Source organism: Lonchura striata, chromosome 16 (genome assembly GCF_050655825.1).
Source record: "Lonchura striata isolate lonStrDom1 chromosome 16, ASM5065582v1, whole genome shotgun sequence".
Classification (NCBI taxonomy): domain Eukaryota; kingdom Metazoa; phylum Chordata; class Aves; order Passeriformes; family Estrildidae; genus Lonchura; species Lonchura striata.
In genome coordinates this window covers 5,339,853-5,358,439 of record NC_140718.1, presented here as the reverse complement: position 1 = coordinate 5,358,439, position 18,587 = coordinate 5,339,853, and the positions used below count along the sequence as shown (strand labels likewise).

At 50.7% G+C, this 18,587-nt stretch overlaps 1 protein-coding gene across 1 annotated transcript in view; it reads right to left on the bottom strand.

Moving 5' to 3' along the window:
* LOC144247887 (serine protease 33) overlaps positions 1-18,587 on the bottom strand; it is a 23,498-nt gene extending 4,911 nt beyond the window's left edge. Inside the window, exons 1-5 of the mRNA XM_085593627.1 lie at positions 14,429-18,587; positions 8,046-8,078; positions 4,785-4,947; positions 2,776-3,086; positions 432-640 (exon numbers count right to left, since the gene is read on the bottom strand). Coding sequence (XP_085449753.1) covers positions 432-640; positions 2,776-3,086; positions 4,785-4,947; positions 8,046-8,078; positions 14,429-14,639 — 927 coding nt within the window. The 5' untranslated portion in view covers positions 14,640-18,587. The remainder of the gene's footprint in view (positions 1-431; positions 641-2,775; positions 3,087-4,784; positions 4,948-8,045; positions 8,079-14,428) is intronic.

Sequence of the window (18,587 nt, the reverse complement as noted above, 5' to 3'; positions counted from 1 at the left end):
AGAGGAGGTGATGGCGGCACAGGGGAGGTGACAGCGGTGACAGAGGGGAGGTGACACCGGTGCAGGGGAGGTGACAGTGAGAAGGTGACACCGGCACAGGGGAGGTGACACTGGTGACAGAGGGGAGGTGACAGAGGGGAGGTGACACCGGCACAGGGGTGGTGACACCGGCACATAGGGAGGTGACACTGGTGACAGAGGGGAGGTGACACCGGCACAGAGGAGGTGACACTTGACAGAGGGGAGGTGACACCGGTGACAGAGGGGAGGTGACACCGGCACAGAGGAGGTGACACTTGACAGAGGGGAGGTGACACTGGTGACAGAGGGGAGGTGACACCGGCACAGAGGAGGTGACACTTGACAGAGGGGAGGTGACACTGGTGACACAGGGGAGGTGACAGAGGGGAGGTGACAGCGGTGGCACCCACCTGGCAGGCGTCGCGCTGTCCCTGCGGGAGGCCGGCGCAGATGGTGTCGCTGGCGGGTGTCCCCATTGTCCCCTCGGCTGTCCCCAGGGCTGTCCCCACTGTCCCCAGGGCTGTCCCCGCTGTCCCCAGGGCGTACAGGCAGCGGCAGTGGCGCTGGCTCAGCAGGGGCACCTCCAGCTGCTGCAGCGTCTTGGGGGGTGGCAGCGGCACTGCGGGGACAGCGCTGTCACCTCCCTGTCACCTCAGGGTCACCTTGGTGTCACCTCGGTGTCCCCAACCCTGTCTTGGTCACCTCGGTGTCCCCAAGCCTGTCCTGGGGTCACCCCGATGTCCCCAACCCTGTCCTGGTCACCTTCAGGGTCACCTCGGTGTCCCCAACCCTGTCCTGGTCACCTCGGTGTCACCTCAGGGTCACCTCGGTGTCCCCAAGCCTGTCCTGGGGTCACCCCGATGTCCCCAAGCCTGTCCTGGTCACCTCAGTGTCACCTCAGGGTCACCTCGGTGTCACCTCGGTGTCCCCAACCCTGTCCTGGTCACCTCAGTGTCACCTCAGGGTCACCTCCCTGTCCCCAGCCCTGTCCTGGGGTCACTGTGGTGTCACCTCAGTGTCCCCAAGGATGTCCCCAATGTCCCCAGTGATGTCCCAAGGATGTCCCCAATGTCCCAAATCCCTCCCAATGTCCTCAAGGCTGTCCCCAATGTCCCCAAGGATGTCCCCAAGGATGTCCCCAGCGTCCAAAATCCCTCCCAATATCCCCAACGATGTCCCCAATGTCCCCAAGGATGTCCCCAATGTCCCCAGGATGTCCCCAATGATCCCAAGACTGTCCCCAAGGATGTCCCCAGTCATCCCAAGGATGTCCCCAATGACCCCAACGATGTCCCCAAGGATGTCCCCAGTCATCCCAAGGATGTCCCCAATGATCCCAAGGATGTCCCCAATGTCCCAAATCCCCCACAACGATGTCCCCAGCGTCCCAAATTCCTCCCAATGTCCCAGTGATGTCCCCAATGATCCCAACGATGTCCCCAATGATCCCAAGGATGTCCCCAAGGTCCCAAAAGTCCCAAATCCCCCTCAATGATGTCCCCAATGATCCCAAGGATGATCCCAAGGATGTCCCCAATGACCCCAAGGATGTCCCCAATGATCCCAAGGATGTCCCCGCTGCCACCCACCGGCGGTGCGCACATGTCCCCATCCGGTGACGGTGCAGTTGGTGCCGGGGGCGAAGGCCACGCCGGCGCCGGGGACGCGTCCCCAAGGATGTCCCCAACGTCCCAAATCCCTCCCAGTGTCCCCAAGGATGTTCCAATGGTCCCAATGATGTCCCCAGTGGTGTCCCCAGTGATCCCAAGGATGTCCCCAATGTCCAAAATGTCCCAAATCCCCCTCAATGATGTCCCCAATGATCCCAAGGCTGTCCCCAATGATCCCAAGGATGTCCCCAAGGATGTCCCCAATCATCCCAAGGATGTCCCCAATGTCCCAAACCCCCCACAACGATGTCCCCAACATCCCAAATCCCTCCCAATGTCCCCAACGATGTCCCCAATGACCCCAAGGATGTCCCCAATGTCCCCAGTGATGTTCCAATGATCCCAACGATGTCCCCAATGACCCCAAGGATGTCCCCAATGATCCCAACAATGTCCCCAATGATCCCAACAATGTCCCCAATGATCCCAACGATGTCCCCAATGTCCCAAATCCCTCCCAATGTCCTCAGTGATGTCCCCAATGATCCCAAGGATGTCCCCAATGATCCCAACGATGTCCCCAATGACCCCAAGGATGTCCCCAATGATCCCAACAATGTCCCCAATGATCCCAAGGATGTCCCCAATGTCCCAAATCCCTCCCAATGTCCTCAGTGATGTCCCCAGTGTCCCCAACGATGACCCCAATGATCCCAACGATGTCCCCAATGACCCCAAGGATGTCCCCAGTGTCCCCAGGATGTCCCCAATGTCCCCAAGGCTGTCCCCAATGATCCCAAGGATGTCCCCAATGTCCCAAACCCCCCACAACGATGTCCCCAGCATCCCAAATCCCTCCCAATGTCCCCAACGATGTCCCCAATGACCCCAAGGATGTCCCCAATGATCCCAACGATGTCCCCAATGACCCCAAGGATGTCCCCAATGATCCCAACGATGTCCCCAATGACCCCAAGGATGTCCCCAATGATCCCAAGGATGTCCCCAATGTCCCCAAGGATGTCCCCAATGATCCCAACGATGTCCCCAATGACCCCAAGGATGTCCCCAATGATCCCAAGGATGTCCCCAATGACCCCAACGATGTCCCCAATGTCCCCAGGCCGTCCCCGCTGCCACCCACCGGCGGTGCGCACGTGTCCCCATCCGGTGACGGTGCAGTTGGTGCCGGGGGCGAAGGCCACGCCGGCGCCGGGGACGCAGACGGGCCGGACGAGGCGCGAGGGGCTGGCGGGGGGGTCCAGCCGGGCCAGCGCCAGGTCCCCGGCCACGTCACCGGTGTCACCGTTGTCACCGTCGGTGTCACTGGTGTCACCGTCGCGGTAGGCCGGGTGCCGCGCCACCCAGGCCACGGCGCGGACCTGCGCGTCCGGCGGCGGCGCCAGCAGCTGCAGCACCCCCAGGGTCACCCGGTACTCGGGGAGGGGGTTCTCCCTGCGGGGGATTTTGGGGATTTTTGGGGATTTTTGGGGATTTTTGGGGGTTTGGGGTCGAGAATTGAGGTTTTGGGGTTCTTTGGGGGGGATTTTGGGGAGATTTGGGGTCAGGATTTGGGGCTCCTGGAGGAGTCACCCGGTACTCGGGGAGGGGGTTCTCCCTGCGGGGGATTTTGGGGGATTTTGGGGATTTTTGGGGATTTTTGGGGATTTTTGGGGATTTTTGGGGGTTTGGGGTCGAGAATTGGGGATTTGGGGTCAGGAATTGGGGTTTTTGGGGGGATTTGGGGGTCAGAATTTGGGGTTCCTGGAGGGGTCACCCGGTACTCGGGGAGGGGGTTCACCCTGCGGGGGATTTTGGGGGTTTTTGGGGGTTTTTGGGGATTTTTGGGGATTTTTGGGGATTTTTGGGGATTTTTGGGGGGTTTGGGGTCAGGAATTGGGGATTTGGGGTCAGGATTTGGGTTTTTTGGGGGGATTTGGTGTCAGGATTTGGGGTTTTGGGGAAAATTTGGGGAGTTTTGGGGTCAGGAATTGGAGATTTGGGGTCAGGATTTGGGGTTTTTTGGCAGGATTTGGGGTTTTTTGGGGGGATTTTGGGGAATTTTGGGGGGGTTTTGGGGTCAGGATTTGGGTTTTTGGGGGATTTGGGGTCAGGATTTGGGGTTTTAGGGCAGGATTTGGGGTTTTTTGGGGGGATTTTGGGGGATTTGGGGTCAGGATTTGGGGTTTTTTGGGGGATTTGGGGTCAGGATTTGGGGTTCCTGGAGGAGTCACCCGGTACTCAGGGATGGGGTTCTCCCTGTGGGGGATTTTGGGGGATTTTGGGGATTTTTGGGGTTTTTTGGGGGGTTTGGGGTCGAGAATTGAGGATTTGGGGTCAGGATTTGGGATTTTGGGGGGATTTGGGGTCAGGATTTGGGGTTTTTGGGGGGGTTTGGGGTCAGGATTTGGGGTTCCTGGAGGAGTCACCCGGTACTCAGGGAGGGGGTTCTCCCTGTGGGGGATTTTGGGGGATTTTGGGGATTTTGGGGGATTTTTGGGGGGTTTGGGGTCGAGAATTGGGGATTTGGGGTCAGGATTTGGGGTTTTGGGGGAATTTGGGGTCAGGATTTGGGGTTCCTGGAGGGGTCACATTTGGGTATTTTTTTTTGCTATCTCAGGGTAATTTCAGGTCCATTTTCTGGCTGTCCCAGGGTGATTTTGGGGCCGTTTTTTGGGGTGATTTCAGGGTGATTTTGGGGTGATTTCTGGGGTGATTTCAGGGTGATTTTGGGCCTATCTCAGGGCACATTTGGAGTATTTTTTTTGCTATCTCAGCGTAATTTCGGGTCCATTTTCTGGCTATCCCAGGGTGATTTTGGGGCAATTTTTGGGGTGATTTCGGGGTGATTTTGGGCCTATCTCAGGGTGATTTTTGGGGTATTTTTGGGCCTATCTCAGGACACATTTGGGATATATTTTTGGCTATCTCAGCATAATTTCGGGGCCATTTTCTGGCCGTCCCAGGGTGTTTTTGGGCCGTTTTTTGGGGTGATTTCTGGGGTGATTTCAGGGTGATTTTGGGCCTATCTCAGGACACATTTGGGTTATATTTTTGGCTATCTCAGGGTGATTTCGGGTCCATTTTCTGGCCGTCCCAGGGTGTTTTTGGGCCGTTTTTTGGGGTGATTTCGGGCAGAACGGGGTCACTCACGGCGGGAAGCAGTGGGCGGCCGTCAGCACCCAGGCCGGGGTGATCAGGGCGCCGCCGCAGACGTGGCGGCCCCGGAAGGCGACGCTGACGGTCCAGGGCCACTGACCCTCCTGGGCGCCCGCGCCGCCCACCACGCGCCGGAGCACCGGGGTCCCGCACGGCACTGAAGGGGTTAAAGGGGTTTGGATAGTCCCCAAAAATTTGGGATTTTGGGGAAAAAAGAGTCACCAAAAAATTGGGATTTTGGGGGAAAAAGGAGTCCCTATAAATGGGGTTAAAGGGGTCCCGCACGGCACTGAAGGGGTTAAAGAGGTTCGGATAGGCCCCAAAAATTTGGGATTTTGGGGAAAAAAGGAGTCACCAAAAATCTGGCATTTTGGGGAAAAAAAGAGCCCTGAAAATTGGGGATTTGGGGGTTAAAGGAATCCCCAAAAATTTGGGATTTCGGGGTAGAAGAAGACCCAAAAATGGGATTTTGGGGTTAAAGGAGTCCTCAAAATTTGCGGTTTTGAGGTTAAAGGAGTCCCGCACGGCACTGAAGGGGTTAAAGGGGTTTGGATAGGCCCCAAAAATTTGGGATTTTGGGGAAAAAAGAGCCCTGAAAATGTTGGATTTTGGGGGTTGAAGGTGTCCCCAAAAAATTGGGATTTTGGGGAAAAAAGAGCCCTGAAAATTTGGGGATTTTGGGGGTTGAAGGTGTCCCCAAAAAATTGGGATTTTGGGTAAAAAGAGGACTGAAAAATGGGATTTTGGGGTTAAAGGAGTCCCGCACGGCACTGAAGGGGTTAAAGGGGTTCAAATAGTCCCCAAAAATTTGGGATTTTGGGGAAAAAAAGGAGTCACCAAAAAATTAGGGTTTTGGGGTAAAAAGAAGACCCAAAAAATTGGGATTTTGGGGTAAAATGAGGACCGAAAAAATGGGATTTTGGGATTAAAGGGGTCCCGCACGGCACTGAAGGGGTTAAAGGGGTTTGGATAGGCCCCAAAAATTTGGGATTCTGGGGAAAAAAGAGCCCTGAAAATTTGGGATTTTGGGGTTGAAGGTGTCCCCAAAAAATTGGGATTTTGGGGAAAAAAAGAGCCCTGAAAATGTGGGATTTGGGGGTTAAAGGAGTCCCCAAAAATTTGGGATTTAGGGGTAGAAGAGGACCCAAAAATGGGATTTGGGGGTTAAAGGAGTCCTGCACGGCACTGAAGGGGTTAAAGGGGTTAAAGGGGTGAGGGGGACCCCAGAAAAATCCCCCCGACCCAATTCGGGGCAGCCCCCCCCAACCCCACCCCTCCTGGGCGCCCGCGCCGCCCACCACGCGCCGGAGCACCGGGGTCCCGCATGGCAATGAAGGGGTTAAAGGGGTTTGGATAGGCCCCAAAAATTTGGGATTTGGGGAAAAAAGAGTCACCAAAAAATTGGGATTTTGGGGTTAAAAGGAGTCCCTATAAATGGGGTTAAAGGGGTCCCGCATGGCACTGAAGGGGTTAAAGGGGTTTGGATAGTCCCCAAAAATTTGGGATTTTGGGGAAAAAAGAGCCCTGAAAATTTGGGATTTTGGGGTTGAAGGAATCCCCAAAAATTTGGGATTTAGGGGTAGAAGGGAACCCAAAAATGGGATTTTGGGGTTAAAGGGGTCCCGCACGGCACTGAAGGGGTTAAAGGGGTTCAAATAGTCCCCAAAAATTTGGGATTTTGGGGAAAAAAAGGAGTCACCAAAAAATTAGGGTTTTGGGGTAAAAAGAAGACCCAAAAAATTGAGATTTTGGGGTAAAAAGAGGACTGAAAAATGGGATTTTGGGATTAAAGGGGTCCCGCACGGCACTGAAGGGGTTAAAGGGGTTCGGATAAGTCCCCAGAATTTTGGGATTTTGGGGAAAAAAGGCCCTAAAAATTTGGGATTTTGGGGTCGAAGGAGTCCCCAAAAAATTGGGGGTTTGGGGTTAAAGGAGTCCCCAAAAATTTGGGATTTTGGGGAAAAAAGAGCCCTAAAAATTTGGGATTTTGGGGTTAAAGGAGTCCCCAAAAAATTGGGGTTTTGGGGTAAAAAAAGTCCCCAAAAATTTAGGATTTTGGGGTAAAAAGAAGACCCAAAAAATTGGCTTTTTGGGGTAAAAAGAGGACCCAAAATTGGGATTTTGAGGTTAAAGGAATCCCCAAAAATGGGGTTAAGGAAGTCCCCAAATGGGATTAAAAGAGTCCCAAAAAAATGGGGTTAAAGGAGTCCCCAAAAATTTGGGATTTTGGGGAAAAAAAGAGCCCCGAAAATGTGGGATTTTGGAGTTAAAGGAACCCCCAAAATTTTGGTTTTTTGGGGTTAAAAGGAGTCCCTAAAAATGGGATTAAATCCTAAAATACAGAACCACCCTAAAATATGAGACCATTAAAAAATGGGACCCCCAAAAAATGGGACCCCTCCCCTTAAAGAACCCCAAAAAATGAGACCCCTCCCCTTAAAAAAAACCAAAATGAGACCCCCAAATTCGGGACCCCTCCCCTTAAAAAAAAACTAAAAATGGGACCTGTCCCCTTAAAAAAAACCCAAATTCGGGACCCCTCCCCTTAAAAAAAACTAAAAATGGGACCACTCCTCTTAAAAAAAAACCCAGAAATGGGACCCCCAAAAATGGGACCCCTCCCCTAAAGAACCCTGAAACTGGGACCCCCAAAATTGGGACCCCTCCCCTTAAAGGACCCCAAAAATGGGACCCCTCCCCTTAAATATCCCCAAAAATGGGACCCCCACCCCTAAAGAACCCCAAAAATGGGACCCCACCCCTTAAAGACCCCCAAAAACGGGACCCCCACCCCTTAAAGATCCCCAAAAATGGGACCCCACCCCTTAAATATCCCCAAAAATGGGACCCCTCCCCTAAAGAACCCCAAAAATGGGACCCCCAAAAATGGGACCCCACCCCTAAAGAACCCCAAAAATGAGACCCCCAAAATTGAGACCCCTCCCCTTAAAGGACCCCAAAAATGGGACCCCTCCCCTTAAAGAACCCCCAAATTCGGGACCCCCCAAAATGGGACCCCCACCCCTAAAGAACCCCAAAAATGGGACCCCACCCCTAAAGAACCCAAAAAATGGGACCCCCACCCCTAAAGAACCCCAAAAATGGGACCCCTCCCCTAAAGAACCCCAAACATGAGACCCCCAAAAATGGGACCCCACCCCTAAAGAACCCCAAAAATGGGACCCCACCCCTAAATATCCCCAAAAATGGGACCCCACCCCTCAGGGCACCCCAAAATTCGGGACCCCCCCTCACCTGTCTCATCCTCCGCTGTCACCCCCCATTGACCTGTGAGGGACAATTAGGGTGATGACGTCAGAGACCCAATTTGGGGATAATTAGGAGGGTGATGACGTCACAACCCCCCCAATTTTGGGGTTCCCCCACCCCCCTCCCCCAAAAAATGAGCTGGCCGGACATCCGGGGCGAGGTGGAAAAACCGGCCACAGGAATGTCACCTGCCCGTGTCACCTGTGCCACCTCCTCCGTGTCACCTGTGGGTCCCAAAATCCTCCAGGACCCCTCAAAACCCAAAATTCCCTCTCAGGTTCTCTCAGAACAACCCCCCCCAAAAAAAATCTGACACCCCAAAACCCAAAACCCCTCAGAATCTCCCCAAACCGCCTCAAAATTTCTCAGAAATGGCCAAATCTCCTCAGAACTCCCCAAAATCCACTCAGATCTCCCCAAAATCCTCTCAGGATACCCCAAAATCCACTCAGATCTCCCCAAAATCCTCTCAGGATCCCCCAAAATCCCTTCACATCCCCCCAAAATCTTTTCAGGATCCCCCAAAATCCACTCAGGTCCCCCCAAAATCCTCTCAGGATACCCCAAAATCCCTTCAGGATCCCCCAAAATCCACTCAGGTCCCCCCAAAATCCTCTCAGGATCCCCCAAAATCCACTCAGATCTCCCCAAAATCCTCTCAGGATACCCCAAAATCCACTCAGATCCCCCCAAAATCCTCCCAGGATCCCCCAAAATCCACTCAGATCCCCCCCAAATCTTGTCAGGATCCCCCAAAATCCCTTCACATTCCCCCAAAATCCTCTCAGGATACCCCAAAATCCACTCAGATCCCCCAAAAATCCTCTCAGGATACCCCAAAATCCCTTCACATTCCCCCAAAATCTTCTCAGGATACCCCAAAATTCCTTCACATTCCCCCAAAATCTTCTCAGGATACCCCAAAATCCACTCAGATCCCCCCAAAATCCTCCCAGGATCCCCCAAAATCCACTCAGATCCCCCCAAAATCCTCTCAGGATCCCCCAAAATCCCTTCACATTCCCCCAAAATCCTCTCAGGATACCCCAAAATCCACTCAGATCCCCCAAAAATCCTCTCAGGATACCCCAAAATCCCTTCACATTCCCCCAAAATCTTCTCAGGATACCCCAAAATTCCTTCACATTCCCCCAAAATCTTCTCAGGATCCCCCAAAATCCACTCAGATCTCCCCAAAATCCTCTCAGGATACCCCAAAATCCACTCAGATCCCCCCAAAATCCTCTCAGGATACCCCAAAATCCACTCAGATCCCCCCAAAATCCTCTCAGGATCCCCCAAATTCCACTCAGATCCCCCCCAAATCTTGTCAGGATACCCCAAAATCCCCTCAGATCCCCCCAAAATCCTTTCAGGATCCCCCAAAATCCCTTCACATTCCCCCAAAATCCTCTCAGGATACCCCAAAATCCACTCAGATCCCCCAAAAATCCTCTCAGGATACCCCAAAATCCACTCAGAACTCCTCAAATTGACCCCAAAACCTCTCAGAACCCCCCAAAACCACCTTAAAAGTCCCTGAAAACCTCTCAAATCGCCCCAAAACCCCCTCAGAACTCCTCAAATCCCCTCAGAATTCCCCAAAATCCCCTCAGGACTGCCCAAAACCCCCTCAGAAATCCTTAAATCCCCTCTGAGCCCTCGAAAACCCCCCTAGAACCACTCAAAACTGCCTCACGTCTCCTCAGAAATGCCCAAATCTCCTCAGAACTCCCCAAAATCCCCTCAGAACCCCCCAAAAACCTCTCAAATCGCCCCCAAACCCCCAGAGAACCACCCAAAACCCTCTCAAAACCCCCCCAAAAACCTCTCAAATCGCCCCAAAAACCTCCTGAGAACCCCCCAAAATTCCTCAGAACCTCCCAAAACCCCTCGGAAAACCCCAAATCCTCTCAGATTTCCTCAAATCCCTTCAGACTCCCCCAAATCCCCTCACGATTCCCTCCCAAATCCCTCAAAAATCCCCTAATTCCCCTCAGGATCCCCTCAAATCCTCCCCGTCTCCCCAAATCCCCTCAAATCCCCCCAAATTCCCTCAGATTTCCTAAAATCCCCTCAGACTCTCCTTAACCCCCTCAGATTCTCCTTAAAATCCCCTTCACGATTCCCACCGAAATCCCCTTAAAACCTCTCAAAATAAAACCCAAATCCCCTCACGCTCTACTAAATCCCCTTACGATTCCCTCCCAAATCCCATCAAAACACCTCAAAAGTCCCCAAATCCCCTCAGTCTTCCCCAAATCTCCTCAAAAAAAAACCCAAATCCCCTTAAAAAAACCCAAATCCACTCAAAAAAACCCAAATCCACTCAAAAAAAACCCCAAATCCCCTCAGTCTTCCCCAAATCCCCTCAAAAAAAACCCCAAATCCCCTTAAAAAAACCCAAATCCACTCAAAAAAAACCCAAATCCCCTTAAAAAACCCCAAATCCCCTCAAAAAAACCCAAATCCCCTCAGTCTGCCCCAAACCTCCTCAGACTCTCCTTAAAATCCCCTCACGATTCCCTCCCAAATCCCATCAAAACACCTCAAAAGTCCCCAAATCCCCTCAGTCTTCCCCAAATCCCCTCAAAAAAAACCCAAATCCCCTTAAAAAACCCCAAATCCCCTTAAAAAAACCCAAATCCACTCAAAAAAAACCCCAAATCCCCTCAGTCTCCCCCAAACCTCCTCAGACTCTCCTTAAAATCCCCTCACAATTCCCTCCCAAATCCCATCAAAACACCTCAAAAGTTCCCAAATCCCCTCAGTCTTCCCCAAATCCCCTCAAAAAAAACCCCAAATCCCCTTAAAAAACCCCAAATCTCCTCAAAAAAAAAAACCCAAATCCCCTTAAAAAAACCCAAATCCACTCAAAAAAACCCAAATCCCCTCAAAAAAACCCCAAATCCCCTCAAAAAAACCCAAATCCCCTCAGTCTGCCCCAAACCTCCTCAGACTCTCCTTAAAATCCCCTCACGATTCCCTCCCAAATCCCATCAAAACACCTCAAAAGTCCCCAAATCCCCTCAGTCTTCCTCAAATCCCCTCAAAAAAAACCCAAATCCCCTTAAAAAAACCCAAATCCCCTTTAAAAAACCCAAATCCACTCAAAAAAAAACCCAAATCCCCTCAGTCTCCCCCAAACCTCCTCAGACTCTCCTTAAAATCCCCTCACAATTCCCTCCCAAATCCCATCAAAACACCTCAAAAGTCCCCAAATCCCCTCAGTCTTCCTCAAATCCCCTCAAAAAAAAACCCAAATCCCCTCAAAAAAACCCAAATCCACTCAAAAAAAACCCCAAATCCCCTCAGTCTGCCCCAAACCTCCTCAGACTCTCCTTAAAATCCCCTCACGATTCCCTCCCAAATCCCATCAAAACACCTCAAAAGTCCCCAAATCCCCTCAGTCTTCCCCAAATCTCCTCAAAAAAAACCCAAATCCCCTTAAAAAAACCCAAATCCCCTCAAAAAAACCCCAAATCCACTAAAAAAAAAACCCAAATCCCCTCAGTCTGCCCCAAACCTCCTCAGACTCTCCTTAAAATCCCCTCACGATTCCCTCCCAAATCCCATCAAAACACCTCAAACCCCCCCAAATCTCCTCAGAACCCCCAAAATATCCCAAATCCCCTCAGGACTCCCCAAAATCCTTTCAAACCCCCCCCCCCCAATTCCCTCAGACTCCCACCAAAAAAACTCAAAAAAAAAAAACCCCAAATCCCATCAGACTCTCCTTAATCCCCTCACGATTCCTGCCGAAATCCCTTCGCCATTCCCTGCCAAAAATCCCCTCACAAATCCCCTCAAAACACCTCAAACCCCCCAAAACACCTCAAACCCCCCAAATCTCCTCAGTCTCTCCTTAACCCCCTCACAATTCTTTCCCAAAACCCCTCAAAAAAACCCAAATCCCCTCAGACTCTCCTCAAAATCCCCTCAAGATTCCCGCCAAAATCCCCTCACGATTCTCTGCCAAAAAAACCCTCCAAAACCCCTCAAACAACCCCAAATCCCCTCAAAACGCCCTAAATCCCTTCAAAACCCCCAAAAATCTTTTAAGACACCCCCAAATCCCCTCAGAATTTCCTCAAAATCCCCTCAAAACCCCCCAATTCCCCTCAGACTCTCCTTAACCCCCTCAGGATTCCCGCCAAAATCCCCTCACGATTCTCTGCCAAAAAAAAACCCTCAAAAAACCCCAAATCCCCTCAAAACACCCCAGATCTCCGCAAAACCCCCCCAAATCCCCTCAAAACCCCCCAAATCCCCTCAAACACCCCCAAATCCCCTCAAACCCCCCCAAATCCCCTCAGATTTTTAACCCCCTCACGATTCCCGCCAAAATCCCCTCACGATTCTCTGTCAAAAATTCCCTCAAAACCCCCAAAATCCCCTCAAAACCCCTCAGACTCCGATCAAAACACTTCAACCCCCCCCAGATCCCCTCAGAACACCCAAAATCCCCTCAAACCACCCCAAAAAATCCTTTCAGACACCCCCAAATCCCCTCAGACTCTCCTAAACCCCCTCAGGATTCCCGCCGAAATCCCCTCACGATTCCCTCTCAAACCCTCTCCAAATCCCCTCAAATCCCCATCAAAACACCTCAAAAAAAAAACCCAAAATCCCCTCAAACCCCCCAAATCCCCTCAAAACCCCCCAAATCCCCTCAAATCTCCCCAAATCCCCTCAGACTCTCTTTAATCCCATCACGATTCCCGCCAAAATCCCCTCACGATTCCCTCACAAATCCCCTCAAACCCTCCAAAATCCCCTCAAAACCCCTCAGACTCCGATCAAAACACTTCAAACCCCCCCAGATCCCCTCAGAACACCCAAAATCCCCCCAAACCACCCCAAAAAATCCTTTCAGACACCCCCAAATCCCCTCAAAACCCCACAAATCCCCCCAGACTCTCCTAAAAATCCCCTCAAAACCCCCAAATCTCCTCAGACTCTCTTTAACCCCCTCAGGATTCCTGCCAAAATCCCCTCACGATTCTCTGCCATAAAACCCCCTCAAAAAACTCCAAATCCCGTCTAATTCACCCAAATCCTCTCAGTCTCCCCCAAATCCCCTCAAAACCCTGCAAATCCCCTCAGACTTTCCTCAAAATCCCCTCAAAACCCCCCAAATCTCCTCAGACTCTCTTTAATCCCCTCAGGATTCCCACCGAAATCCCCTCACTGTTCTCTGCCAAAAAAAACCCTCAAAAAACCCCAAATCCCCTCAAAACCCCCCAAATCCCCTCAGACACCCCAAAATCCCCTCAAACAGCCCCGAATCCCCTCAGACTTTTCCTCAAAATCCCCCCAAATCCCCTCAGACTCTCCTTTATCCTTTCAGGATTCCCACCGAAATCCCCTCATGATTCTCTGCCAAAAAAAAACACTCAAAAAACCCCAAATCCCCTCAAAACCCCCCAAAATCCCTTCAAAACCCCAAAATCCCCTCAAACATCCCCGAATCCCCTCAGACTTTTCCTCAAAATCCCCCCAAATCCCCTCAGACTCTCCTTTATCCTTTCAGGATTCCCACCGAAATCCCCTCATGATTCTCTGCCAAAAAAAAAATCTCAAAAAACTCCAAATCCCCTCAAAACCTCCCCAAAAATCTCTTCAAAACCCCCTCAAAACCCCACAAATCCCCTCAGACTTTCCCTCAAAACCCCCAAATCCCCTCAGACTCTCCTTTATCCTTTCAGGATTCCCACCGAAATCCCCTCACTATTCTCTGCCAAAAAAAAAACTCAAAAAACCCCAAATCCCCTCAAAACCCCCCAAATCCCCTCAACCCCCCCCCAAAATCCTTTCAGACACCCCCAAATCCCCTCAGACTTTTCCTCAAAATCCCCTCAAAACCCCCCAAATCCCCTCAGACTCTCCTTTATCCTTTCAGGATTCCCACCAAAATCCCCTCACGAATCTCTGCCGAAACAAAACCTCAAAAAACTCCAAATCCCCTCAAAACTCCCTAAAATCCCTTCAAAACCCCCCCAAAATCCTTTCATACACCCCCAAATCCCCTCAGACTTTCCTCAAAATCCCCTCAAAACCCCCCAAATCCCCTCAGACTCTCCTTTATCCTTTCAGGATTCCCACCGAAATCCCCTCCCTATTCTCTGCCAAAAAAAACACTCAAAAAACCCCAAATCCCCTCAAAACCCCCCAAAATCCCCTCAGACACCCCCAAAATCCCTTCAAAACCCCCAAAATCCCCTCAAAACCCCCAAAATCCCCTCAAACTCTGTAACCCCCTCACGATTTGTGCCAAAATCCCCTCACGATTCTCTGCCAAAAAAAAAAACTCAAAAAACCCTAAAACTCCCCAAAATTCCCCAAAATCCCCCCAAACCGCCTCTCACCGCCCGCCACCAGCACCAGAATCAGCAGAATCAGCTCCGGCCGCACTCCCGGCTCCCGCCGCCGCCTCCTCATCGCTCCTGTGTCACCTTCCTCACCTGCGCCCTCACCTGCGCCTGGCCACGCCCCCTTTACCTGTCCGGAATTACCTGGGAATGCGCCATTCCCACCTGAGCCTGGCCACGCCCCCTTTACCTGTCCAGAATTCGCCATTCCCACCTGAGCCTGGCCACACCCCCTTTACCTGTCCGGAATTCACCATTCCCACCTGAGCCTGGCCACACCTCCTTTACCTGTCCGGAATTTGCCATTCCCACCTGAGCCTGGCCACGCCCCCTTTACCTGTCCGGAATTACCTGGGAATGCACCATTCCTACCTGCGCCTGGCCACGCCCCCTTTACCTGTCCGGAATTACCTGGGAATTCGCCATTCCTGAGCCTGGCCACGCCCCCTTTACCTGTCTGGAATTACCTGGGAATGCGCCATTCCTACCTGAGCCTGGCCACGCCCCCTTTACCTGTTCGGAATTCACCATTCCTACCTGAGCCTGGCCACGCCCCCTTTACCTGTCCGGAATGCGCCATTCCTACCTGAGCCTGGCCACGCCCCCTTTACCTGTCTGGAATTACCTGGGAATTCACCATTCCTGAGCCTGGCCACGCCCCCTTTACCTGTCCGGAATTCACCATTCCTACCTGAGCCTGGCCACGCCCCCTTTACCTGTCTGGAATGTGCCATTCCTACCTGAGCCTGGCCACGCCCCCTTTACCTGTCCGGAATTCACCATTCCCACCGGAGCCTGGCCACGCCCCCTTTACCTGCCTGGAATTACCTGGGAATGCACCATTCCTACCTGAGCCTGGCCACGCCCCCTTTACCTGTCTGGAATTACCCGGGAATTTGCCATTCCTACCTGAGCCTGGCCACGCCCCCTTTACCTGTCCGGAATTTGTCCCCTTTTCACCTGAGGCTGGCCACGCCCCCTTTACCTGTCTGGAATTTGTCATTTCCACCTGTCCGGAATTCGTCATTCCCACCTGAGCCTGGCCACGCCCCCTTTACCTGTCCGGAATTCGTCATTCCCACCTGAGCCTGGCCACGCCCCCTTTACCTGTCCGGAATTCGTCATTCCCACCTGAGCCTGGCCACGCCCCATTTACCTGTCTGGAATTTCTCCCCTTTTCACCTGAGCGTGGCCACGCCCCATTTACCTGCCTGGAATTCGTCATTCCCACCTGTCTGGAATTCGTCATTCCCACCTGAGCCTGGCCACGCCCCCTTTACCTGTCCGAAATCTTCCCTTTTCACCTGAGGCTGGCCACGCCCCTTTACCTGTCCGGAATTCGCCACGCCCACCCCTCACCTGTGGCCGCAGACACGCCCAGGTTGTCACCTGCACAGGTATTTCCTGTGACTGTACCTGGCTGAGTTCTGCCTTTACCTGGCTGAGTTCTGCCTTTACCTGGTTGGGTTTTGCCTTCACCTGGTCGAGTTCTACCTTTACCTGGTTTGTTTCTACCTTTACCTGGTCGAGTTCTGCCTTTACCTGGCTGAGTTCTGCCTTTACCTGACTGAGTTCTGCCTTTACCTGGTTGAGTTCTGCCTTTACCTGGTTGGGTTCTGCCTTCACCTGGTTAAGTTCTACCTTTACCTGGCTGAGTTTTGCCTTCACCTGGTTAAGTTCTGCCTTTACCTGGTTAAGTTCTGCCTTTACCTGGTCGAGTTCTGCCTTTACCTGAGTTCTGCCTTTACCTGGTTAAGTTCCGCCTTTACCTGGTCGAGTTCTGCCTTTACCTAGTCAGGTTCTGTTATACCTGGTTGGGTTCTGCCTTTACCTGGTTAAGTTCTACCTTTACCTGGTTGAGTTCTGCCTTTACCTGGTTGTGTTCTGCCTTTACCTGGTTAAGTTCTGCCTTTACCTGGTTGTGTTCTGCCTTTACCTGGTTAAGTTCTGCTTTTACCTGGTTGAGTTCTGCCTTTACCTGGTCGAGTTTTGCCTTCACCTGAGTTCTGCCTTTACCTGGTTAAGTTCTGCCTTCACCTGGTTAAGTTCTACCTTTACCTGGTTAAGTTCTGCCTTTATCTGGTTAAGTTCTGCCTTTACCTGGTTAAATTCTACTTTTACCTGGTTGAGTTCTGCCTTCACCTGGTTAAGTTTTACCTTTACCTGGTTAAGTTCTGCCTTTACCTGGCTGAGTTCTGCCTTTACCTGGTTAAGTTCCGCCTTTACCTGGTCGAGTTCTGCCTTTACCTGGCTGAGTTTTGTCTTTACCTGGTTAAGTTCTGCCTTTACCTGGTTAAATTCTACCTTTACCTGGTCGAGTTCTGCCTTTACCTGGTTAAATTCTACCTTTACCTGGTCGAGTCCTGCCCCTCCCCTCACCTGTGCCTTCACCTGAGCAGGGATAACCACGCCCCCAATATTCAAATAAGGGCAAGCCACGCCCCCAATATGCAAATTTGGGCAGACCACACCCCAATATTCAAATATGGACAAGCCACGCCCCTGAACAGTGTTAACCACCTCAATATGCAAATATGGGCAAGACACGCCCACAATATGCAAATACGGACAACCCATATTTAAGATTGATAACCCAATGTAAATATGTAAACAATATGCAAATATGGGCGAGCCACGCCCTCAATATGCAAATACGGACAACCCATATTTAACATTGATAACCCAATGTAAATATGTAAATATGTAAATATGTAACCAATATGCAAATATGGGCAAGCCACGCCCCTGAACAGTGTTAACCACCTCAATATGCAAATATGGGCAAGACACGCCCACAATATGCAAATACGGACAACCCATATTTAACATTGATAACCCAATGTAAATATGTAAATATGTAACCAATATGCAAATATGGGCAAGACACGCCCTCAATATGCAAATACGGACAACCCATATTTAACATTGATAACCCAATGTAAATATGTAAATATGTAAATATGTAACCAATATGCAAATATGGGCAAGCCACGCCCCTGAACAGTGTTAACATCCCCAATATGCAAATATGGGCAAGACACGCCCACAATATGCAAATACGGATAACCCATTGTTAACATGGATAACCACGTCCTGAATATTCAAATATGGGCAAGACACGCCCACAATATGCAAATACGGATAACCCATTGTTAACATTGATAACCCAATGTAAATATGTAAATATGTCACCAATATGCAAATATGGGCAAGCCACGCCCCTGAACAGTGTTAACCACCTCAATATGCAAATATGGGCAAGACACGCCCACAATATGCAAATACGGATAACCCATTGTTAACATTGTTAACCACGTCCCCAATATGCAAATATGGGCAAGCCACGCCCTCAATATGCAAATACGGACAACCCATATTTAACATTGATAACCCAATGTAAATATGTAAATATGTAAATATGTAATCAATATGCAAATATGGGCAAGCCACGCCCCTGAACATTGCTAACCACGTCCCCAATATGCAAATATGGGCAAGCCACGCCCTCAATATGCAAATACAGACAACCCATATTTAACATTGATAACCATATGTAAATATGTAAACAATATGCAAATATGGGCAAGCCACGCCCCAATGTCCATTTATGGGCGAGCCACGCCCTCAATATTCAAATAAGGGCAAGCCACGCCCCTTGAAATTAAATTGGCAAAGCTAAACCACATAAAAATTTAAATAGTATCAAATCAGGCCCATTATGCTAATTAACTGTTACAACCACAGCCCAAGTGGGCAAAGCACACCCCCATAAGCTATTTATGCTAATTAACCATGCCCATTATGCTAATTAATAATTACAATCACACCCCAAGTGTGCTAACCATGCCCCCATAAGCTATTTAGGCTAATTACTCATGCCCATTATGCTAATTAACTATTACAATCACACCCCAAGTGTGCAACCTATTCCCTATTTGCTATTTATGCTAATTACCCATGCCAATTATGCTAATTAACATTACAATCACACCCCAACTGTGCAACCTATGCCCTAATTACTATTTTTGCTAATTAACCACGCCAATTATGCTAATTAACATTACAATCACCCCCCAAGTGTGCAACCCATGCTCCCAAAAGCTAGATACGCTAATTAACCACTCCCATAATGCTAATTAACATTACAATTCACACC